Source organism: Ischnura elegans, chromosome 11, assembly GCF_921293095.1.
Source record: "Ischnura elegans chromosome 11, ioIscEleg1.1, whole genome shotgun sequence".
In the NCBI taxonomy this organism is placed as follows: domain Eukaryota; kingdom Metazoa; phylum Arthropoda; class Insecta; order Odonata; family Coenagrionidae; genus Ischnura; species Ischnura elegans.
The window spans coordinates 21,836,447-21,863,062 of NC_060256.1; the positions used below are offsets into that span (position 1 = coordinate 21,836,447).

Consider the following 26,616-nt stretch of genomic DNA (forward strand, 5'->3'; position numbering starts at 1 on the left):
AGATGATGAAAAAAATGAGGATGCAGGGAAAAAAGTGAAGGCAGGAAAGTGTCAATTAGAGAAGAATTTCTTGGAACGAAGATCTGGTCTCTCAGGTGACGTAAATGTGGAGGGCGGAGGGAGAAATTTGAAATTGGAGTGCTCAGGTGGAGATATAGGATTTCCTCTTTTATTAGCCCAACAGGTGTATTGAAAACCCCGCCACATCAAAGGAGAACTATCAAGATGTGATTTTTTAATGGTTAGTTGCACCTAGTGAGTGGATTATCCCAACTCCGCAGATACTTTTCAGTTGAATTTTCTCCTAACATACAAATTTTTTCAGTAAAACAAGGGATTATAGACGGAAAAGAAGTTGCAAACAAGGAGATACGATAGTATCATATTCAATTAGGTCATTATATAAATGCATATTCATCGAAAATTATGAAATTTCCATACTCCATCACAAAATATTCAAGATATTGCCGCTCTACCATCTATAACATCATCACCACCGATACAATTTCCTATGAGCATTACTTCTGAACAGTATATTTATGCAAAGAATCGGAATGAAGCTGAAATCAAAGTTGTCATGCGTCTTCTTAACGAATAATCAAAAGATCAGATTGTTCGCAAATGATAGAAAGCCACAAGAACGAGAAATTCGTTTGAATAAAATTATATTTGCGATATTTATTTGAACCATAGAAAAATTGAGATTTACATCGATGTCACAATTGAGTCAGATTTTTACCGCATTTAAATTTACCGCGAATTATTAGCCGTGTTAACGCCTCAGTACATGACTTATGAGTTAACAAAAGACCTCATACCACTGTGCGTGTAAACGTTTGGAGTTCGTGACAATTCTAAGGCAGCCTCAGAATAGGTGGGGGACGACTATCTTCTCCGCTTGGAGTAAGAAATATCGCTCGCATCACCATTTACCCTCAGCATCTCTCGATCTTCCTCTTTCTAGTTCCCGACCAGTTACTGTATCAGGGGAAACGAGACAGATGAATCGGCTACTCGATCCGCGATTCGTGCCTCGGATTTGATCGGCAGAGTGTGATTATTGAGCGCTTTGGCAATGAGACGAACGGGGAAGATAGCGGCGACTCGGGTGGAACTCAAGCGAAATGGGACGCTCGGCGGTTGAGAAGTGACGAGGTAATTTGCCCACCATAACACCACAAAGACTCTTAACCGCGAACCCCAATCAGGCGAGTTATTTTTATGCCGACTTCTTTCGGAAAATTTACGGAGGAAATAAACGAATGCAATAAGAAAAAAACTGCAAGTGGTAATGAGAGGGGTTTCCCACAACTATTCGCTGTTACCATGACCCTGAAATCAGAGTGGAAATTTTAAAGCGCGCTACAACTCTCTCCATACAGAGTCAAGGACGCGTATGCTAGACCACTCTCAAATTTGCATAATTTCGATGCTCAAATTTTTCGAAAATGAAAAAGAGTGACCGGTGAGATGAAATCACAGAAAAAAAATTTTTAAAAAATTTCAAATAAATTGATAAAAATTATTTTCGACATTATTATTATTCATTATTAATGATTATTAATAATTAAAATTATTATTAAAATTAATATTTAAAGACAGGTTTTGCAACACTGTAGTAATCAATTTAATTCATATTGATGACTCGCTGGCGTCATATTTTTTCCGGAATGACATATCTAATCCGTGAACTGAATAAAATGCAAAGGAAAGCTAAGCGATTCATCAAAAACTGCTACAGGCGTACAGACAGCGTTACACAGATGACAAGGAATTAGGCTGAGAGCCGCTGAAGACTAGTAGGCTGCCCGCTAGTATTAGATTGCTTGAACAATTGAGAATAGATATCTTTAAGAGCGACGTTTGAAGTTTGCGGTCGTGCTTCCATTACGGTTCGTCACTTCTCCGCTCCTCCGATCGTTGTGTGGCCGCGAGAAGGTTTCAGGGCCATTTGAGCCTCCAAAAGATTTAAATAAGAAGGGAGCCGGTGCATTTTTTTCCCTCCCGAAACCGCATCGGACGTATATTTTTTCTGCGGCCGGCGCCTAATTACACAGATATATAAATGATAACTGAAGCGAGGGTGCAAAAACATTTGTGAGAGCGAGGGATGACAGTGGCAGTAAAAGAATACCGTCAACTGGGGTAACTTTGGCCCAGTGACAGCGTAGAAAGATTCTTAGTTTTGCATTTTACCATTTGGATGGAATTATCGACTTAGTTCTTGCATCAATCGACAGATAGCATCATTGGATTCACTCCTGAATCAAAGTCCGTATAATTCGCGAGGTGGATCTTTTATTTGATCATGCACTTCTTGATGGTTAGCACTGTACATTAATGAACGCAATGAAATATAATTTTTAGGATGTCTATTCATTTATGCGCAGAAAAAAAACTTTTTTTAGGGCTGAATTTTTTTATACCGCCAAGAATATAAGTGATAACAGTGGATAGATAAGAAAAAGGCCCAGAGTATCACTTTAAAGTCGTTGCCACAGAGGAAATAATTAAACTTCTAATGTCGACTTGAAAGGGTTTTATGCAGTCCAGGACAAAACTAAACAAGTGTGAAATGGTGTCAGACCACTGAAGAAAGGAAGTCTAAGGAAGAGAACGATCATTGCTTCACTCCGACGTCGAGGAGCAAGTAGTTGAGGCTGGCAGTCTTGAGTTGAGGAGAAATGGGAACGGTGAAATGGACGGCACCAGCAGGAAGAGGGTCTTCTTGGAAAATCGTGGACTCTAGTGACATGACGGACGACTGGGAGTTGGTAGTGAAAAGAGCCAATAGAAGGCCCCCTGCCGCCACTGCGAGGGAAACAAAGAGAAGGACGTCAGGCGCGTCCAATGAGGCAGTAGATCGAAGCAGTGAGAGTCGCTTCCCTCCAGATAACTCATCCCCCATCAACTCCGCCAACTTTATTTGTGCCAACGAAGGACTGGATGTTTCAGCCCTGATTGAGGCTTTCTTGAAGGTGGAAGACGAATTCAGGGCAATTACTGAAGAGAATTGTCTCATCAAAAATCTGAAAATACTTCCTCAGAAAACGACCCATCGAGATCATAAACCTGAAAAGAACACGTCCGTAGCCAAAACATCTATCATGGTCAAGTATTCCGAGTGTGAATCGTAGAAATATCGGGAATTCAGACATAGATTCTTGGAAATTGAAGTAATAAACAATGTCAATCCTTATGCCTCGAATACAAGGTGTAAAGAGAGTGAGGAAGGCCACCATTGGTGGAGGGATGACAATGATTGGGGGTCTGAAAGGCGGGGAAGTTGGGAGGGATGGAGTCTATAATAGGATAGCATATCCCTCCGCGCGGAATTAAAGCGATCTGAAAAGGTAAGATGGGGCGAACAAGATACAGGGAATCAATAAGATCAATCTAAGCCCCCAAGGCCTTATCTGAACAATAATAACTAACCCTGGGGAATATAAGAGTTCGATTTAAGTACTAACAGTTTCCGCTATCCTGCAGTCTATTTTGAGTGGTAAAATCTGAAAAACTAAGCATGATGGAATGGAATTTTACACATTCAAAGAAACACTTGTGATTTCCTGCGATCAAAGGGGTGTTCATTGACACAGCCATGTAATCGTGGAAACTGGCAAGCGTACCATTTCAGAAACATTTAGGGAAGATAGACGATATCAGTATTCACTTACGTACTACGGACGATTTCGGTGCACATAATAGAAATTGATATCGACATGAAGTATATGTATTTAGTTGATTACGAATTGTGCTGCACCAAGCAAAAATTTAGAACAGTGAATATACATCTTGAGTTAGAGCAATCTTTTATAGTTCAGTTGGTACTTTTGCACAACAAAAATGCTTATAGCGGAAGTCTTCAGCATAGATTAAGTCCTTGATCCGAGACCGATAAATTTGGAGCACCAAAATTTCTCGATTGTGAGTGCGTCAGCATAACGAATGTTGAGTCATTCCGTGACTGATGGATGGGGACGAATGCAGAGCCAAGTGCTGACATCTGCGGGAGAAGGGTGCACTGCGATAAAGCGGGGCGGGAGCAGCGTGAATGGAGAAGGGGGAGTTGGCTGGCAAGGGTTGAAATGGGAGTATCGTACGCACATCTTATCTGAGGGGATTAGGGGCTTTGCTAAGAGGGACTAGCGAGCGATTGTGACCATCGGGAAACACCAAATGGTGCTAGCTGAGATACATATGCTGTCAGGAATCTAAATCTGTAACTTCGACATGAGCGTAAAATAGAATTAGCACTCAACGTGGGATTACTCGAGTTTTTTGCTCTTAACATTGCTGAGGAAGATATGAAAAGGTACTAAATGGTTTTCCCCGGAGTATTCTGCAAATGACTTGGACCTGATGGCTTTTGCTACCAATTTTTACACGACCAAAAATATCGACAGTCGACCCTTTTACTGGGATCATGAACTTATGCTAAATAAATACGTTGATGCAATTGTAAAAGAAACGATTGCAAATTAGGAGTTTCGTAATTAATTTTAATCATGAGAATGTCGGAAGATATATCCTTGTTGAAACACTTTACAGAGAACTTTAACATAATACACTCTATTCATAAAATGCTATATATAGCCACTAGCATGTCCTCAATTCATTCTTTAAAAGTTAAGATAAGCTTTTCAATGTTTCAATTAACGGAGATAAAAATGCATGGTTTGTTTTGAAGGATGGAATCATTTTACCAATACTGATAGTGATTTATCCTCGAGGAGCATACTGGGCAAACACATCTTCAAAGCAACATACACTTATCAATTTTAGATGAATAAAGACAGTTAATATTGGATTGGTGGTCAAAATAGTAGCTATTCCAGATAAAAGATGCAATAGAGGGAAGATTCTAGAGGAAACTTAATCTTGCATTATTTATAATGTTGACTTCTGTTCACTTGAAATTCATGCGAATATTTTTTATAATGAAGCCATTTTTTCATTACAAATAAGTCTTATCATCTTAATTCAAGTTGAAAACAAGCTATGACCGTACTGAAAACATTGAGAAGGCAGTCAATATGTACTCTTAAAATCGCTAAAAGCCTTTATTCTATTGAGGACAGAATAATTCTCGAAAGTGGTTCTTCAATAAAATTATTCTCATAGTTCATTTATTTATAGAATATTTTAAGTTAAAAATATCAATTTCATATTAATACTTAATTTTTCAGGACCGGTTTCAACATATTTCGTATTATCGTCAGGTACGAAAGACACAAGGTAAAATAAAAGTGTTTCGTGGGAAATTTCTATTACGTTTTTATTTGACAATAAGTTAGAATTCCCTAAAATTGTGCCAGAATCAACTATATATTTAAAAAATATTTTGCAGCTCCTTCCTTTCCGATTATACATAGAAAATGAATAAACATTAATATTTTCTGAACAGCAATTTAATCATTCTAATCTCCACTACATGCATTGACGCAGTTCATGTATGGGCAAGGAAGAATGCTAATTTATTCAACGAAAAAACTCAAATCACCTCCCACGATTTCACGAAATCATACCATCACGAATTCTCTGGAGAGAGACGCAGTCACGAATTCTGATAATAAAGCCGGTGGCCCGCCGCCGCGGCTAAAATTTTACAACCCCGTCAGATTTTAGACCGGGAACGAATTTGATCTCCGTTGAAAACCGTGGCGTAATAAAAATAAGCATTTCAAGGGAAAGAAATTCCTCATCACAGTAATAATGAATCATTTTCCAACACCGTTCTGCTCAAAAGATGCCGAGTACAATTCTCAATAGGCGGGAATTTGCATCAGAGTCCTCTGGACGGCCATTCTGAACACTACTCCATCAGCAGTTATTATATGGCAATCTAGAGGACTCTGATTTGCATCACAACAGAGCACCCCCGCTTAATGGCGGCCAGCATAACAATCAATGGAGCCACGCATAGCGATAGGCTTGGGTCGGAGCGGCGAGGACTGCTATACAAGGCATGGGTGCGGTCTTTGGGTGGGATACGTCAGTCGCCGACTTATGCGAGAGAAATAGGAAAACGGAACGAGTGAACAGATATGGAGGAATTGCGGAGAAAGGATATCGACGTGATCAGAAGGAAAGACGCCACTGAAATGAACAAATAAGGACGATGGTCGACAGCAGTGCTGGACCCCTTCTTAAGGCCGCTATACACGGCGAATGATTTCATTCAGCATCATCATTCACCGTGTATAAAGGCTGTTTTACACAGGGCACGGGATTGCGCAGGTTAGAACTGGATTGATTTCTAAATTGGCGTGGAATTGCGCGAATGCATGAACGAAATTAGAGCAGGGGCTATTTTTCCATCCCACATGCACGCATTCTAGCATGTGTTCTAACAATTCACCACTTCACACGACGCAATTTTGGGTGCGCCTTCGTACACGCGTCAGATTGTACAAGTACTTGCCCCGTGTAAAACGGCCTTAACGGAACAATTCGCGAATGAACCTTCATGCGCATGATCATTCGGTGAAAATTAGAACATGCTCTATTTTGCTTGCATGATCCTGCGAATGATCATGGGATCATTCAGCATGAATATTCGCATGATCATTCACCGTGTAGGTATAGAGGACTTAAGGGCGGTGGACGGTCATGGCCAGAGGGCGCCATCACTATGCAGAGAAAGGACTACCGGGAGTGTCTAGGAATATGGAATATAATAACTAAAATTTGAAACTTTAATCCTTACCATTTTGAGATTGAATCGAATATTACCAGATAGAAATATATTAATTTTAATATTTAATTTTCTTTACTCAAGACGGTGTTAATTATGCTGTCAACTGATACATCACTGAAATGAAGTTAGCTAATCAATGCTGGTATTCTGACTGTAAAATTTGTCAGTTTCGGAACAATGGGACGCCAAAGATTTCCGGGCTGGGGGCCCACTAGGATACGTCCCGGTGTCCCGGCGGCACCTGTGTACCGAGAGGGGGTACGTGCACCGGGCGGCAGATTTGAAAAGTTTATTTTAAAAAGTTATTAAATTTTTCTAATCAAATAATTAAGCTAGATTTTTCAATTATAATTTATCAAAAAATAATATTAATAAAGCTTCTTAAGTGCAAATATAAGGTGTGTAATCTCTACTAATACATCTAAAATAAATAGCTTACTGATGTGTGATATTTTAATAATTTAGTGGTGTGGGAGGAAGGGAGTGAGGAAGGATCAAGGGAGGCTGGCGGCAAACTTACAAAACTCTGGTTACGGCCCTGCTGGTAGGACGAAGCCCAGAGTCCTGATGCTAATTCCCATTTTAATTTTATTTAGGCGATACACTTCTAAATTTCATTTACCTATAGACATAGTAGCGTGAATGCATGAATGAGAGAACATTCTTCTTCTCGTTCCCTTCCTCATGGTCGTTATGAGGGAAGTGGGTCTAAATTCATTCCACTCCAAGCTACGATTTTCAGTCACGATATTGTGACCGACATAAATGTCGCCTCTCCTTGAGACTCGGAATGGACGAAGATTGGCGCAGATTCTCCACCGACCTACTCCATGGGGAGGGAGGAACGCTTGATAGAGAAGAAAATAAGAGGACAGCAAAGGACACGAGAGTGCATCAAGGATTATTTTTTTCCATCCCGAGCTATGAACATGCGCTTGAGCTTCGAGGAAACAAGAAAGAGAGGGATAAAAAAACTGTGCGCAGGGAAACATAACCCGAACGCTTTTTTTTTGTCCGGAGTCGATGTCGGGATCTTCGCAGCAGGTGTTCGCATAAAAATCCCCGCGAGTGGACTGAATGAGATGTCAAAACGAAGCTGGATGGATGGTGGCCCCCTCGCGTATAAGTTGCGCGTTTTATTGCGACGCCAATAAGTCGGCGATGCGCTTCTAGCTCCTCACTCAAACGAGGTAACCTATTCAATCATGGGGCATCCCGCCGACCGCCTCCAAAGACAAGCATTGCAGGGCCGTATTCCAAAACCTGACTTCTTTTTGAGCCCTCATTCAACCTCGGTACTCAGGCTCAAGCCGAGTTTGAATAAGAGCACTTATTTTAGAAATTTACCTCAACTCACTTGAGCTAGATTAACTGCGGTAAATTTTATAAAATAATGCATTAACATATACTACTTCCATTATGGCCTCCTAATATTCAAATTATGTAAGAGTTTAAAGAACATGTTAGTGAAGAGTCTGATCTGGAGTGCAGCGCTTTGCGTTGCGGAAATGTGGACACTTAATGAAGGAGGACGAGAGAAGACTGGAGGCATACGAGATGTGAGTGCACAGAAGAATGGAGACGGTGAAGTGGACGGAGAGGAAGAGGAACGATGAAGTGCTGGACATGGTGGGTGAGGAGAGACAGCTTTTAGATGAGATACGGAGGAGTATTCTTCAAAAACTAGCATTACTGGAGTACAGTAGATATATTAGCGTGAAGATATTTTTACGAGAGATATTTCATTTTAAAAGCGTGAGGCGTTGGCGACGGACATCTTGGCATCTAAATTTGAATTGGGAATCATGTGAGGTTTTGTAATACCAACGTGGCATTTGAGTCTACTTTAAGTGGGGATCAATACTTGAGTAACGTTCTGGAATGCGGCTCATAATATCGACAAATCGAGCACCCGTATCTCATCATTTGGTGCGTTCTCGTATGAATGGCTTTGATGCCTGCAAACTGAGATGGAGGAAGGATCAGAAAGGAAAATATGTCCGGTTGGTGAGATTTCATTACTATAGTGAATTATTAACTGGTCGAGACATGTTCCGCGCGTTCAAATCAGATTCACACAATCTACAAAGATATCTGAGCTTGTATCTTCTTTCTCTACCATTAAACAAGACATTTTACTCATGGGAGGAATGAGTAGAGCTTAATGAAAGTCATTTACATTTTAGATACTCTTGCATTAATCAAGAGGCACACTTTTTTTTCCTCGTGAGGGGTTTTCTCTATTTCTTGAATTTATTTGAAAGCTTGGTATATCTGCCATAACATTTCCCTCGCAGTGAAAGCACATTACTAATACATTTTCAGATTTTGGACAAGTTTGATATGTCATTTCAGAATTAAACATTAGATAATTCATTCCGAGCTTTGAACTCCTGGTGGCTAAAAATTAATCAATATATCACGCCTTAAACAATACGCATCTCGGAATAAATAACTAAGGCACGCGGACAGCACCCAGTAACATTATGTAAGCCTATTCTAAATTGAATCGCATTATAATAAATTTTGGAGCAAATGAATTGAAAATGCCCAGATGGCTATAAATTACATCTCACGAAACCCACGGATTCACGTTAATATAAAATTAATTTTCTCTTCAAGATTCACGAGGGAAAATTAATTTGCCGAGTGATCCCACGAATGAATTCAGCCCAGACCGCGAAACACGTAAGAAGCTCACGAGGGGGGAATAAAAATCCATTAACCCGTCGCCATCTTGCCTCCTAATTAATGCAAGCCCTTCTGCCTCGGCGGAGATTCCATGACGAGCATGAAGCTGAATCTGATTGGGCATCCTCCCACTCCTCATATTTATTCTCAGCAGTCCACGGCAACTTGTCTAAGGCAAAGAAATGGAGTCACGAAGGAAGATGGATAAAACATCTCATTTCTTCCTTCACGTTTTATTCCCGCGGAGATAAGAAAAATATGAAACATTCTCAATATTTATCACCATGCAAAATTAGCTTGAGATGTTGGCTTTGTCGCTTTTTTGTTCACAAAATCAATTAAAGATTTGCAAACAATAATGCATTATGGGATTTTTTCCTTTTTGTACGTTTAATTTGCTTTGCAAAAAGTTTATTTTTATTTCTATTTATACATTTATCTATCGTAATTTAATATTTTAATTTGGGTATTGACGTTACCAACCGGCCGAATATTTTACTTTCACAGGTATTTTTTATATTAATAATAATAAATTTATTAACCAAACAGCGGCTTACTTCATCAATCCAAATGAGAGTATCAAATTAGTAATACTGGCTAAAATAACTTGACGCCGGACGTAATGTTTCTTCTGAATTTTGCAACTTTATTGGCAGAATGAATTATGCAAACAATAAATTAGACCAGGAGTCATATTTTTCAGAATACATATCGAGTCTTGCGTGCGGTTTTACTACTAAATCTCGTTCGATCCAGTTTTAAGATCGATTTTACTAAATGTAATATGACTGATGACAAAAACGGTGCGTATATTTCCGCGTTGATGCTGGTATAATTTACGCACGCATAGAGAACTGCGTAATTATCAGATCTAGCGCTTGTCAGCACATTTGCTGAACGCAAATTCAACGATTTTAATTAAAGAAACTTACATTCCTACTTTTGTGAAAATCGGATAGCCACTCTTTTTAACACTATAATGCAACTATTGTGGAGCATATTTATTCATTCGTTTATACCACTGTACAGCAGGATTTTCTGCGGAATTTCTAACATACGATAACAAGTAATAATGATAATATTAGCTTTAATTACTCCATACAACCAATTACATTTAAATAGCTAATGTAGAGAAATTTTTAGGTAGCCTTGAAGGATAAACTGTTAAAGACTATTATAAAATAATCATAAATTATGCTTCTACTTAAAGATATGTACAGCTAGTGTAGTGATACCATGACCATCTCTTAGCAGTGGGTACCTTAAAGCTACTCACTAACAGTTTATTTATGACTCGTCTACCTATCAATTATTTATAACAATATTTGCTCTGCAGTCTCTTTAGTGAGAAGCCAAGAATATTCATTTTCCTAAAACTTTTTCACAGACTTTGAAATAGTATATGACTGGAGTAACACAACATTTACCTTTTGTCCTATATACAAAAAAATTCCAAACATCGTCAAATTCGGTTTTTGTAAGGTATACTTTTTATATGATTATTACTTGGTTATTCGGTTAAAAAATTCACAATTCACGAGAAAAGAGTGATACGAACACATTTCATTGCGATGCATTTTTTTCGCAAAATTAGTTAGGATGAAAATAAAACGCAGTTGATATTTTCAAGTCACCCGTCACTGACCACTGGCACTTTTTGAAGAGGTAAAGCGAGACGGTTGAACCATTCGGGGGAATGTAATGTGGGGGAGGAAGAGTATGGTCAAGTGGGCCCAAGCAAAAAAAAAAAAAAGAGGATTCGCCTCTCGCAGCTCCTTCCTTGAAATGAGCCGTGTCACTCAAAAACTCACCTGAGTGAGCAGGAGCAGCGGCGGCGGCGGGAGGAGGAGGAGGAATGAGCCACGATGGGTGTCGAGGCAGCCCGAAAGCGAAAGGTCATTGCGCTCAGGAGAACCTCCGTTCTACCCCCGAGAGGTTCCCACGTCACTCCCAACCCGTCCCCCTGTCACGTGTGATCGGGATTCAAATTTAACGAAAAAACAACAACAACAACCACGACCATTTTGGATTTTGATTTCATAGTATTACAAAACTATATAAACGGCTGCAGCTCAGTGGACAATTTTCTTTGCCGAATGAAAATTTTGGAAAATGAAAGTATTAACTTTATGAGGTTCACTAATATATTTTTAAAATGCACGAACCGGGTTTTGTAAAATGGTTTAATCTTCGGGTTAAATCTTCCACCGATTAGAGAGCCTTACACAGTTTATTATTTCATTTTTATTGATGGAAAGGTTTCACAAAGTTAAGCCTGAAATCATTAGTTTTAGAAAGAAACTTTGTACAGAATTTGAATCGAGCGTACGTGACGCGATCTGTGCAAGCCCACAACCTATTGGCCGTGGGTTTAGATACTTAAGCAGCGCAAACTTATAATGGTAAGAGTGGATGTATTGGTGTACAATATACCGATGGCTAAGCTCCAACAACACGTATCTCAAAAATAGCAACTTTTCAGGAGAGCGAAAGACACGATTTATATTTTTAATTTTACTCCGAATTTAAAAGCCAAAAAATCATAAAACTGAAAAATAAGCATGCAATTGGACACAAAGATTTGTTTTTGCTTGAATTTTATTTTTTTTATGTCATTACACTTTGTTTAAGATACCTGTCTCAAACCTGCCAGGTTTTGAGATACGTGTTGTTAGAACTTCGTCATAGATATGCAGGCATGCAACTGAGACACTTGAAGAGGCAATAATTTGATTATCCCATAAATTAACACACTGTGCATATTTATTAGCAACAACCTTGCCATGATTCGTATTTAGAGGGCCACTTGTTTAATCGGCAAAGCTTGACGAAAATTGATGAGCTTAAGTTTTTGTTTTAACATAACAACAGATATTCTTGAAAATAGTATGAAAAAATTTGTCCTAATGAAGGACATAAAGTGCGCTATTCGAAATTACAAGAGGATAAAACTCTGGTGACAAAAAATCTGAGTTACCTAAAATTTAACTTTTGAAAGGTTCATTTTATTGACTTGAAATTGCCAACTTTATACACGATAGACATGTGGTTATACTCGATCACCACCAAAGGCGCTGGGGTCGGTAAACTGGTTATCGACAGAGGTAAAACTTCTTGGAATAACGCGAATTTAGAGATTGTGCCGAGAGTAATCAGATTATATGTATAGTAGTTCAAATCTCCAAATGACAATTTTATGGTACGATGATAAAATTGTATTCCTTATCTATATCTCAGATAAAATTGCCCCAAAAGAACTGAGCTGAATACAGAAAGAACATGGCCCAACGAGTGATTCAGTAGCATCCTCCGCAGATGACCATTCTCCCGTCAAATGTTCCCCATGCACAATACATCCCGTCCCTGCCACCCATATGGATCGCAGCGCTCCGGTTTCCCATGACTAACGTATCAATCGCCCTCCAAATGACCAACAGATTCTGCGAAATTCTCCCACCCTCAAATGCACGGATTTTTTTCGGACTCACGACCGATTCGTGTGAATCCTCGCATTGTTTGAACACAATGCTTTTCTCACCCTGCCTCCATGCGACACCGAAAGTATAGCAGATGAAAAGGTTTCCGAAAAACACTGGCCGTCACAAATTAACGCTGCTAATAGATTTTTTCCGAACTTGAGACGAGTGTAAGCCGAAAAGAGTGAAAGTAAAAGGTAATCAAATTCTCCATGGATTAGAGGAACAGCAGTGGCGTTCATTGAACACGTTCCGAATAAAGCAGCACATCCTTCAAGGCGGACTCAAAAGATTAAATCAGATCCTGGCCAGTAAAGTGATATTTTAGAAAATATTCATTTCTTATTCCATAATATTTCATGCATATGTACAACGCATATCTAGTGGTAATAACTGTACTGAAATATAGCTCAAATACGTTATGAAATATAAATTTTTTTCCATAAAATGGTATTGTTTGCGAAAGATCGATGGTAATCAATTAGTAAAAATAAAAACTACTGACTTATGAACATTAAATTAATATAATTAAAGGCATATATATAATCAGAAAATCTGAGGAAACCTATTCTAACGCAGTGCAACCAAGAAGCAAGATCGCATGTACTGGTAGGCAGCGAGCTCGTCGTAACGAAGGAGGTACACACAGCGACGAACATGTCTCCAATTCCACAACGGGACTCTTCAATAATTACGGCACTCAATTGAAATCGACTGTTTGCTCAAGAAAAAAAGAACGCAAACGTCGCTTGTGATTACGGCATATCGTAAAGGGACCATCAACATGCTGCAACGATTGATTTCGCCTCGCTTCTTTTTTCCCGACGAACGAGGCGATCATTTTTCGGAGAGCGAGATTAACCCCTGAACAGGATTTATTCGACAGGCGATGCGAGCAGCAACATTCTAACCAGAGCAAACGTCGAGAGTCGATGGCTGCTGACCACACACGCACCGAACATGCCGCTCCATCCATCAAGGCCACGTCAAAAGGACAAGAAAACAAAAGCAAAACGCAATTCCCTCATTAGAGAAATGCAGTCCTTTTTCTCCCCCGCCTCCGACGAAAAATGTCTTCGGGAAAAGAGAAAGTAGAGAGACGCGGTCGTGTGACGACGACAAAAGCGATGCGCGCTCTCCGATTTCAATTCCGCCTGTCGATTTCGAGGGAGCGCTTCTTTTTGCATCGGGAAGGAAGATGAAGCGATCAACTTAATTGGGAATCGAATACCATCTCAGTCAAACGAATACTCGACGCCGCCGGGGTTAATCTGTCCGGTTTAGCGGGGAAGAATTGAAGCTTTCTTTTTATCCTTGGGATGCACCCCTGCAGGGATGGGCTTCCGACCGGAGCTCAGAGAATCACTCCGGTTGCTAGCCAACTAGGATACGACAGTGCACGACAACAGAATCCTCCTAATCCATCCGACTGTGCACACTTCTCTATCTTCTGGGAGGAGGGTGGCCCTAGGGCAATAGATTGGTTTCCTATAATTTTTTATTGCCTAAATCGAAAGATTATTACTCCTAGAGTACGAATTTCACGCTCTTAGATTTTTAAACGACGATATCTTTTTTCGCGATAAAATGAAAAGTGAAAATTTTCAAGCGCTCGAAAACACGACGGCTAAGTATAAATGCTGGGAAAAGCTCGTGTGACGTCATTCTGGTTTCCGCTGCCGTGGGGTGAGGTGACCTTGGGGCGAGGCTTTGAGCGCCGCTACGATGCAGGCTGCTAGCAGGTAGCAAAGTACCCAGCTAGCAGATAGCGCTAGGCTTAAATAAGGAGTATTAATACCCTGTCAAACGGAGGAAACTTTCCGAACATAGACAATTTTAATAGCTGATTATTAAGAGAAATTTCCCTGAGCTCTGTGCCTCATGCATGTATTGGTAATCTCAGACGATGTAAAACTCCTGACTACTCGTATAGCATCTAGGTCCCTGTGACGTCACGTGGAGTGGTATCGCATGGGCGCCAATCTGCCCTTTTTCAAATGAGGTTAAAATTGACCATTAAAAGTCGTCTAAACTGAAATTTCAAAAAAAAAAAAATAATTTGTATATTATGAATACACTAATGGTGCGTAACGGATCGCAATCAATGTCTTTCGTTTTCTTTGATGAAGGAAACTACCCTATTCTTTTTTTTTCGCCTAATTGTCTTCGTGTCGCGAATCGAGTTGAATTGCGGGCCCAAAGAGCTTGTATGCAATGTCACCACCACGATCGGCCTTTTAAGGTTTGGACATATCCATCGCTTAAAACCTTATGCTATCATCATGAAATTTTTGGGGCTTATAATGAAGACTCTGATCAAAATATACGTATCTCTCGTGTTCAAAAATTTTACCACAGTTTTTTCTCTGATTCAGTTTTTTATACTTGATAAACAGTCAAATGTCGACAAAAGCATACTACATACTCATTTCAAGTTTAAACATTATTGCACGAGCAAATTAATGATGTAATTGCCAAAACCCCGATACGCCATTTGAATGTAATTGGCGCTACTGAGAGCTCTATCGGCTGAAAAAGTACCGATGCTAAAATATATTCCATGATTAAACAGCGGGTTATGTAGTCTAATTTCTGTCATGGCAGCATACCACACGTGAAATCAGGCTTTTTCCAGCAATTCTTATTATGATTGTGCTCACTTATTTGCTTTAAATCACGCAACCGCAGTAGAACGACAAGCCTTTAATCGGATCTCTGCCGACCATTGCAATGGCGGCCCGGGGTGAAACGGATACTTGTGTGCGGTAGGGATAGGCGCGATGAGATGGGTGAGGAGTTTGGGATTAGACTGACAAAGAGGCGAACAGAAAATGAAAGAACAGCGGTTGTGGAGAGGGTAGAGAGTAAGGGGGGGGGGGTTTAAGAAACCTCACACATGGGGACAGACCCTCACCACCATTGAGGGTCAATGGGCCGAGAATATTCAACTCCCTTTCTACTCGGAACCCCTTCAAACGAATTTTTTTCTCTACTCGAGGGCATAGGTGGGGCAAAGGGGGAGGCATCAGAATGAAAAGGCTACCGCCTATCCCCATACTCGACACAATCCCTCATTCTCTCCTCTCCCGCCCCTATTCGACCCATTTATTCACGGCCGCGCAACAATGGGTGCGCAGAGCAGAGAGAGTGGGGTGCATTACTTCGCCTCGTCGTCGCCATGGAGTCACGCGTGATCCGAAGGATGGAAATAGAAACGTAAAAATCGTAGGAGTGGAGGCGGGCTCATCACTCGCTGAAACTCACACCGTTGAGCCGGAGGGTCGTGTGGCGTCTGGGTCCCTTCCCCACCATCCACCGCCGCCGCCGCCTTCGGCAGCCCTCCGCAGGGTGTAGGGAGGGGGGTGCCAAAGTCACGGCCACGAAGCGGAGATTCCTTCGTGCCCGCGGCGAAAGTCACGGATTGCCCGTGAGGACCTTTGGGGGAGGGGGAGGATAAAACAAATGACGCGCGGAAATGAATTGTGGATAGGCAGAATGCTGGGGACGTTTACCCATTCCTTGCAATTGAAAGGATGCCCTCGTGTCTTTCTTAAATGTGACCTTAGAGGCACGAAGGGTAAAGCTTCACGAGGAGAAAAATCATCTCCAGTGGGAATAATATAAAACTGATAAAAATTTTCTCGGTTATTTCTATGGAATTTGAGTTTCCGAGGAGCTACGCGCCTAACCAGGTTCCACCACTACTTCTGGGTGTCTTCTCGTTGCATGCGGCGAGGCTGTTGGTATGCTAAAAACAAAATTCCTTGCATGAAATATTAAAATTTTCCATTTCAGTAATTTACTGCCAGGTAATACATTTAAAAACTACTGTATCATACGGAGCGGCTAAATTATTGAATTTTAGGGCCAGAACTACGGTTACCTCGGTTAAAAATACGAAACTCCATTCTTTGTGTGCTTATTTTAAGGAGCTGGAAACTTGCCGATTACATCTATGAGTGCCATAGGGTTATGTGCCCGTGGAACTTTGATCACAGGCAGGAAAAAAACGGCAATCATACTTCCCCGCGAATATACCTTTTCATTATTTATTCCAATACCTATCTATTCACATTAGGCTGGCCTTTATTGTTCAAAAATTGGAAAAGCTATGTCGCAGTCTTAAAATACTGAAATGAAGTTTATATTTATGTGCTAATACTTGCTTACTTTAAAATGATGGGAACCAGTACCCCAGGGGCTCTTCATCTGCTAAGGACCCAAATGTTGATTTTTGGGGATGAAAAACTCTACCCCGATGAAAAAGGTGAAAATAAAGTCTTTCGGTATCGAAATTTTGTTGCTGTTTTAAGTATCTCTACGGGAGATATGAGATATGGTTACCCGAAATCCGTTCCACCCCCAGAGTGCTACCCCGCACCTCGGCGTAGCGAAGTACGGCCCACACCACATAAATCCGCTGAAAGATACTTTTCCTCCACTCCTTCCCATCCCCCGTAAGGGTCAAGACTCCCGGTGTAACAGATCTAAGCTTCTGAACGCTTGAGGTAGGTCGGTTGAAAACATTTTTAAATTGACGCCGCTAACATTCCAATCAAGATCGATTTATTTTAACAACTACGTACATGGAGATTGTCTTCATATTTTAGGGTGATAGTGAATAAATTTAATCCATAATTTGGCCTAAAAAATCCCCATGAGTTCATCCAGCGACTTTTATATCATAAGTAGAGATACGTGAAAATCGCACTTTCATTTTTATTTTATCGCAGCTTCAATAACAGTTTATCGCATTTTGTAGCGTCTATTTTTTATTTTCATAATGAGGTAGATGACGATGAAATGTAGTGAAACACAGTTATATGACAAAATACATAATATTTTGAATAATTATGTGGTAGAACAATAATAAATTAAGGAAGAAGACATATAGTGGCGGAGGTGTAGCTTGCCCGCGCCCTCTTGTAGTTCGCGGCCACGTAGAGTATAACGTAGAGTTCATTTTATTTTCAAACAATCAATTAATTGATTTATCGGCTAAGAAGGAAAATAATAGCTGTTTTAATACCTGGTATAATACGAGATAGAAAAAACAGCGAGTACACGAGACTTGAGCGAAAAGGGGCAGATTCAGGGCATAAGTAAGACCATACTCTTAATAGTATAGGTACTTTACTACTTTGCTTTGGATTCAAGAAACGACATTAATGGCAGAGAGAATCAGTATGACTTTTTTAATTAGATTTTTTTCTTCCTGTTATCTTGACCTCATATGTGAAATATTACTTCAAAAAACATGTGTTGGAGAGGAACACATAAAGATAAGTTCATAAAGCTACTGAGTTGAGAAACAAATTAGATAAAAAGTACACTGAGGAAGGCTGTTGATTAGGGTGGTTAGTAGGCCGATTAAGGGGCAATTTGAGGCAACATGACGACTGGTCAAAATAAACACAGTTAACAAATCCTAACCACGCTTCGTCCGAAAAATATACGCGCGGTATATCATCTCAGATAGGGATCTCTTATCCGATACATCTCGATTACACCACAAAATCGATTCATCAGTTACACTGGAGTTAGCGCTCCTTCAACTTCCATAACGACCACGATCATCATAACTAATAGACGCATCAATGATCAACAATGTCGATGCGAACGAAAGAATACGTGGATATATATCGACTCACCGATACACGGATACAGCGATAAATAAAACCCATTTGACAAATCTATGCATCATATCCGCGCATTCTTGAGGAGGAGGGCATCTCATCAAATCGGGTATCCCCGCCTTATTTGCCATCAGTCCTCCCTCGGAATGGACCACGGACGTAGGTAGGGAGAAAGAGGAGAGGAGGGAATGGCAGAAGATGAAGGGAACAGATAGGAGGGAAGGAAGAAGAAGGAGAAGGAGACGGCAGTCAGAGGGGGAGAGATACCGCCTCATTCATCGAGAACTGGTTTTCCGGCCGAGCGTCAGCAGCAGGTGTCTTGAACGTAAGCGCAGGGAAGCTACAGGAGGAGTATACTATAGGGGAAAGGAAGAGTACCCACGGGCGTACTAACTGCGTGGGACCAACTTCATCTCGACCGGATCCTCCGGAACACCCCGGAAAATTTGAAGGCTATTGTAAAATATTCCGGCTGATTATGTAATATTTCCGGATATTAAAAATTGAAGAGCATTAGTACAAGTTCAACAGATTCAGGCTTCAATTGGTGGAGGTTAGACATATTTAAATAAATACAAGATTTTATCACTTTTCCACTAGATTTTTTTACTGCGTACAACGCGTCTCGGCTCACTGAGCCAAAATTCATGCTCACTTCGGCATTCGGCTTACTGAGCCAAAACAAAATTCATGTCTCGTACTAGATGATAGCTCAGTGAGGCGAAACGCGTTGTACGCGGTAAAAAATCTTGTGGAAAAGTACTACGATCTTTTATTTATTTAAATATGAGTGATTGTACCTTAGGTTTAACGCCAAATTGGATACAGAAACCACTAGCTTCATGCTAGTTTATTTTACTTATGACCTATTTACTCGCATTTGACGACGCAAAGGCGATGATAGGCATATTAATGTGGTTAGTAGAGAGCACAAGGGACGATTATACACATACGAGCCATGAATACTATTTAAGAGATTCATACTCACTTTTTATATACCTTTCACTTAAGGTTCGTTATGAGAAAACAAATTAGCATTACAAAATTCGTTTTTTCTTATAACGGCAATGAGGTGCTAAAATCACAATCAATGCCAGTTTCTCATTATAAACTTGTTGCAATATTGCTCCTTAAATAAAAAACAGATTGGCTGATAGAAGGCTTATTCAGGATACTCTCCCGATGAATAAATTAAAACTATTTTTGATACTACGACTCTTATGAATGTGACATGGGGAGACATTGAGTTGACAGTTTGAAATAACCTCTACTGATATCATGTTGCCATTCGTGACTAGAAAGCGAAGATAGGGTGCTACCCAATGTGGAAGTGATGGTCCAGAAATGCGAACGAGTTTAGACAGGTTGGTTTTTCCCGACGAGAGCTTTCGCAAATCTTGAACCCGACTGCGAATCGGAGTCCTGCGGTCACTATCGATTTGGAAATTTATTCTCTCGTCATTTTTAATGAATTTGGCCGCCTAATTGAGCGACGCACAACAATCGTGAACGTTTCTTGGTAACCACTTCCAATATAAACATCATGAATCAACAATCATATAATTGGTTTGACGCAGCTCAATCCTATCTTCTAACCACATCATAGTGATATTTCTACTCTTTTAAATGCTTAATAACCTATCAACTAATTATGGGATGTATTTATCATTACATCTCACAGTGCACCCACATTCAATTGTCTTCAGCACGAGGGTCTCAATAAGAAGAAACATTTGGAAGGTACATCAAACCAATCTTAGGATTTTGGACTAACGGTGATGGTTCAATTTCCAAAATGAAGGAGTACGTGTTCATTCATTACCTATTAGTAGCGTAACTAGAACTATGCTTTGGGGGGGGGGGGGGGCGGATGCGATAGCCTGGAATGGGGATCCCCCACCCTGTTGTAAACATTTTTGAAAAATAACATGCGTGGAAATACATTTCACATCATTTTAGCGCAAAAAAATTAACTCTAAGCAGACTCAGTTATTAAATGTCAAAACTAGACAATAGTTTTGAATATTTTTTTTATTTCTCTGAGGCCTTGTGGGGGGGGGGGATCTATCCCCTTAGTCCCCCACCCATAATTACGCCACTGTTACTTATTACGGGTCCATTAAACTGATCAGAAATGATAAGCCACACTCCAGAGGAATCGATAGGTCCTCATGAGAACTCACCAGACGAAGTTGGAAGAGAGGAAGTTAGCGAACAAAAAACTAACGGCAAAGCGACGGGTGGCTCGGACGAGGAGTATCATGGAAGGCAGAGTTTAATGGCGCGGCATTCAACCCCCTCCCGCCCTATTCGATTATATCCCGCCAAATTGCGCGACAACAACTGTTGCCAGGGTATTTCGGCGCGAAGCGGTGGGGAGGATTGGCCGAGGAAGGAGAAGGGGCGAGTTGAGAGGAGCCATTTTTTGATACCCTGAAGAGAACGAACGAGTGTAACTGAAACGTAGCGAAAGGGAGGGTGCATTCATAAAATGAGAAAAAAATGAACTTGGTAGAGGGAGAAAGCCACAAGGGTTGGGGATTTGAGAGTGCTAAGCAATCCTCTAGGGGTACCACATACGATCCCCCTGTAGGCACGGTGGGTGGGGGAATATGATAAACAACTGAAGTGGGTCGGACGCACTTGCTACAGGGGCGGTAGTGACACGCTGGTTGAGCACACGTTCTCGGGACAGGGGCGGCTATTCGTGCGCCCTTTTTATTAGCATCCCAAGCCGCACCCCGAGAGGGCCAGGGGCTAGGAGCAACTGCTACGCTTATGCGAGGGTGAAGCATCCAGATTTGATGCGATGCCCATTAGATATCGGTCAACCGAACAAAAGCCACTGTAATGCGATCTGTGGCCTACACTGTTGCGGTGCCAATTACGATTGGAAATTGGGTTAAACACACTCTTTCGAGATGGAGGAGACTACTTATCGAAGGCAAAGTTCTAACGACACGTAAATCAAAATTTGGCCGGTTTGAGACAGGTGTTTAAAATTTTTTTAATGACATTTAAGAATTAACATTCAAGCAAAAAAGCAACTCTTTGTTTGAAAATTCGTGCTTTTCTTTCAGTTTCATGAATTTATGGTTTTTAATTTCCGTGTATAATTAAAAATATAAATAGTTTCTTTTTCTTCCCTTAAAAGTTGCTATTTTTGAGATACGAGTTGCTAGAATTTAGGCATCGTTATGCGTTTCAGTTTATTTTTTCCCATTCATTTCAAAGTTATCTGGAGAACAAAGCAAGAGTCAATTGAAGATCCATATCCCAGTGCAAGCCATTTTCATTACTTTTGCGTGTTATTTCTTATCTACCAACCTTTGATGCGGGGAATAGGTGTTTAGTATCATTTTTAAGAATGAATTTTTCTTTTTTTATTTGTTTATTCAAAGGTTAAATAATATTAAATTACGGCATACTACGATTTTTCAAAATACGGATGGCGTGATGATACGCCCGTAGTGAAAATCGAAGGATACTTGGCTTAATATTACGCACATATCACGCAAAGTACTTAGAGCATCCTCTTGTGAATACGAAATTGCCTCAAAGAGGAAAGAGAAAGAATGACATATGAATTTCAGCAAGCCCTGCGATAACTTCGAAATGAGGGCGCGATGAGGAAAAAATTACCTTCTGCTTTCAAGGCAGCAAAAACGTGTACTTATATCAAGTATGACGCATTTCCGCCAACGAACAGGAAGACACGATTAGAGCAGAATATTTTTTTATAATCACGCATTCCAGCTTCGATGCAATGATTTAAGTACAAACATTTTGATGAGATGAGAGATGCTTGGAAAAATTTCTAGCACCTCGCCGCGATTAGCTAAAGACGCTATGAAAAACATAGAAGAGACAGTTCGAATAAAAAAAACTCCGAATGAACTATTAGTAAAATGAAGATTGCAGGATCGAAAGCCTTTATCCATGTCTAACTGAGAGACTTTTAGAACGGTGTAATAACACTTGAGATTTCAGAAACGGGATGCAAAGTATGAAAAAAAATAAGTGTTACCAAGCAAATTCCTCCGTAAAGGATGAAATGAGTTTGGGAGTAGAATCCTATTTGAACGGGGAGAAAAACCCTCAGAAAAAGTTATTAAGTACTGCAATCTAGTATGACACGGATTCGTCCGCATCAATCCGTTGAAAGAAATGATGCCATCAAACGGGATACTCGGGATACTGTTCCAAAGTAATGGAAGTGGCCGCAAGAAAATCACAATAAAACACAAATCACCCACGAATCTCATTGCGCAAGCCTCGGATCCGATGGCACAACACACACCGATTAAGCACGGACTTCAAACTCATCTCACATAATGAAACGCCGTCGCGGGAGTCACATCGCACGAGTTTAATCAACACTTCAAGGCATATTACTCAAGGTCTTATTCCGTCATTAATTGCTTCTTCACCAGGAAATGGTTTTCGCCTAGGCATATCATCCCATTCTGTCCTCACGAGTAAAAACCCTGGACGCTACGGTCTAATTAACCCGAGACACGTAATTCAGAACTTCATCAACATTACTTCAGCAATGGAAGCAAGGTGGAGGGGATATACAACCCTCGAGTACCGTGGTGACGGTCAGAAAATCAAGATGGAAAATTCCTGGAGAAATCGAAGCGATAAGCACTGAGGATAATCAAGGACTATATGGAGAGGGTTATGTCAAACTTTCCCCTTTTCTTTTTTTCCTGAACAATCCCCCCTCTTTTTATCAACAGTTCCCTAGCAACATTAAATATCAGTATTCATACAATCAGCAGTATTTAAACATCATACGTTACAAGAGGAAGAACCGTAGGGAAATGAGAGAACCATGGATGGCAGTAGAAACTAAACGAAAGTCTAAACCAGTAAAAGTTCAATAGTTTCGCTCCTAGGAGCCAAATGTAGAAACGAAATGGATTTAAACCCTGGAAGTTAAACTCGGAGTCGAAACGAAATCGGAGTCAAAACTACTGTGTAGAAACTAAAGTAAAACCCTGAGACAAAACGAAACGCAGATAATGTTTCGCACCTGAGGGACCACGTGCTTCACCTTCGAACGGTTTAGTTTCGACCCACACACCGAGTACGAAGTATGGTTGAATGAAGTAGAGGTTCGGCCCGCCGCCATTAGATGCACGGGGCACTCATATTTTTACAGGAGAACGATGGACGTAAACTGGCCATTCGATTTTTAAGCTCAATGTTTTAACCTGTCAACAAGTTTTTCAAACGTAATGGGTTGCTTCTATTCTATTCCTTCTTATCCCACTCCACTCAAATTCTGGGATCGAAACTTAACTACGAGCGGCGGAGTTTCGATTAATTTAGTTTTGTTTCCGGGAGTAAAGTTTCGTCCCGGGTCGAAACTAAACTCCTTGGTGATTTTAATTTGGTGTGGGAACGAAACTAAACCTAGGCCTCGTATTTTCGTTTCCCTCCGGGTCGAAACGAAATATTTTCGTTTCGTTTCACTTGCCATCTCTAAAGAAAACGCATGGAATGGAAGGGCATCGAGGACTGAGGTGTGGCGAAACTTAGATCCTATTAAGGAGAACTTGCTTTTGCAAGTCCTTGGTTTCCAATATCCGTTGCTTAGGGCCAGACAACTGCAATAGCGGAATGAATGGTGCGTGTCTGCTGGAGAGGGCCAAACCCTGCAACGCATTTAGACGTGACATTGAGACATCATCTACACCTTGCAGCTTATTTCAGGTCGAAATTACTCCACACCGCCTGCCAAACACCCTATGTTAGCTCACTAACCCACAAGCGGCTAGTTGGAGGGGGGAAATAGGACCAGCCTTGAACCAGTGTGAGGCAATTTAGTTGCAAAGAAATTAATTAACGTATGAAGCACGCGCGCGACCTGCATCTACATTATTCCCCGCAAGCCGCCGCAATAGGCGTGTGGCGGGGGATGTTAGAACACATGCTATTGACAAAATAAAGAAAAGGAGATTGGCGCGTACTGTGTATAACCTAGAATTTAACCAAGTCCTTTACTATTCGGGGGTAAAACAAATTCATATACCTACCTATGCGTTTGGCAAAATATCTCTCTTAAATTATCGTCTCTGTCGGACCGAGAAAAATAGTAAGATTCTAAGATTCTGAGGTTATCCTTGCCGCTCTGAAAGACATCTATTCTTAATGTTTGAAGCAGTCGAAGTCTAGCACAAAGCTGCAGAGTCTATGGCGGCTCCCAGCGTCGTTCGCGTAAAATCTCTGAAGAGGTGGTTCGCATAGTTTTAAATCCTGGAAGAGAAAATTTTCGAGGGTTGGTACTCACCCCTATCACACAGGATTCCTCCCCAGTTGGTGTCGCAGATGCACTGCCAAGAGGATCCGTTGCAGTAGCCATGCTTGCAACCGGGGTAAGGCTGGCACTCGTCGCAAAACTCTCCCCTCCAGCCCGGCCTGCACCTGTAGAAGTAAGAGGGAAGATGGCGATAAGTGGCTGGGCTTCGGAAAAATGCCTTTTGAACACATGAGGCATGCGCAGGGAAGAGGGTAACAAACGAAAGAGATGCAATCATGCGGGGATGGAAGGAATTAACTGCGAGGGGATGCAGACGCTGGCGACAAAAAAATGACTGCGGAATCATTGTCAACTTCAATCGCTCCGAAGTCCGTTTTCTCGCAAAATCGAATGAATCAGAGGAAGGCACTCATACAGTTTTTTCGCCCCATTGCATGAGGTTCCTGCACCTGCTGATTTGCGAATTTCAATCAACATTCTGAGGTTCTGCGATTCCATTATTTTCATCCAATAACTTCGCATGTTCATTAATGCAATAAAAAGAGTCTTTTGATTCGTTTCGCAGCATAACGAGATTTTGAGTTCGGTCCTTTTCATAGCACGCAAAAAAACTCTCTTCGTAGAAAAAATATCTGGGCAAAGTCGGAAGATTATCTTTGGAGCAGAATCGCAACTTGAGTGCAGCAATAAAACTGATGAGCGATAGAAATGAACTTCATTGCAGAGGCGAAAGTCGGTTATTTGCGAATCGAAGGCGGCAGTAAGAACATCTTCTGCCAAGCCGAAGGTTGGTGGTTCGAGTCCCGCCTGGGCAGGTTATTCCTATCCAACGCATGGGTGATTGTGATGCTACGTTGTGGTTGTGGATTATGTGTGCCCTACGTAGTTATTCATTAGATTATCCCACTGAAAAGGCCTGATATGCCCTGTTTTCGGGATGACGAAGATAAATTAAAAGCTGGAAATTATAGCACATGCAAAAATTTAAACTCACGATCTTCTCAACGGTTCCAACAAGGCATTTGATTAATATATTACCGTGATATATTTAATTAATCAAATATTTCCATACGAATCCATTCAAAATATACGCTTAAATACGCCACGGAATGTATTTTCATAATTGGTTACGATATATATTGGATTAAAATTCATGTACCTTGACAACGAACATAATCGGGAAAATGGAGACCATTAAGATGCGAATATTTTTTTCGCAAAAAGGGACTTAAATTTAAAGGAAAAAATGCATGCATCATACATAATTTCACACAATAATAACTCTGGGTGACTATGTCTTTCGTTTACTCATTTATTAAATCGTTTTATTTACCAACGGCCATAAAAGAAAGGAAGAATCAAGACTGATTGCAGCGCAATACATTCACGGGAAATAGTGATTAATTCTGTTTGATAAGATGAAATTTTATGTATTGACCATGACAGTTTTTTTATTAATAATACATCCCTTGATTATCACTTTTAATCATTCGGTGTTTGCCCAATAAAACATAAAGTCATTCTCGATGTATGACGAGAAAACTCAGCAGCGGACCGGCATCTATCAGCAAGAAATTTTAATGAGGAATAGCAAACTTTTCCTTCCAAGCACCATTAAAAGAAAAGGCATCCTCGATATGAAACAGGGCTCGCTTCAAATTAAATTAGATGCGCGTAAAATCTAAAAAAAATATATATATGGGACGTATCCCCGAAATTCTTATCTCACGATCTAGGCCATATCTTAAGACCACGAAATTAATGCTCTTTAAAAAAAAGAGACCTAATTAAATATCCTGTCCACATAAATTATTACCTAGCAGAAGGCGGAAAACAGAGAGGATC

General features: G+C 40.6%; 1 protein-coding gene across 1 annotated transcript in view; it reads right to left on the bottom strand.

The window, feature by feature from the left end:
• LOC124167569 (protein jagged-1b) overlaps nt 1-26,616 on the bottom strand; it is a 508,514-nt gene that overhangs the window by 69,263 nt on the left and 412,635 nt on the right. Inside the window, exon 6 of the mRNA XM_046545538.1 lies at nt 24,802-24,935. Within this exon, the coding sequence (XP_046401494.1) occupies nt 24,802-24,935 (134 nt within the window). The remainder of the gene's footprint in view (nt 1-24,801; nt 24,936-26,616) is intronic.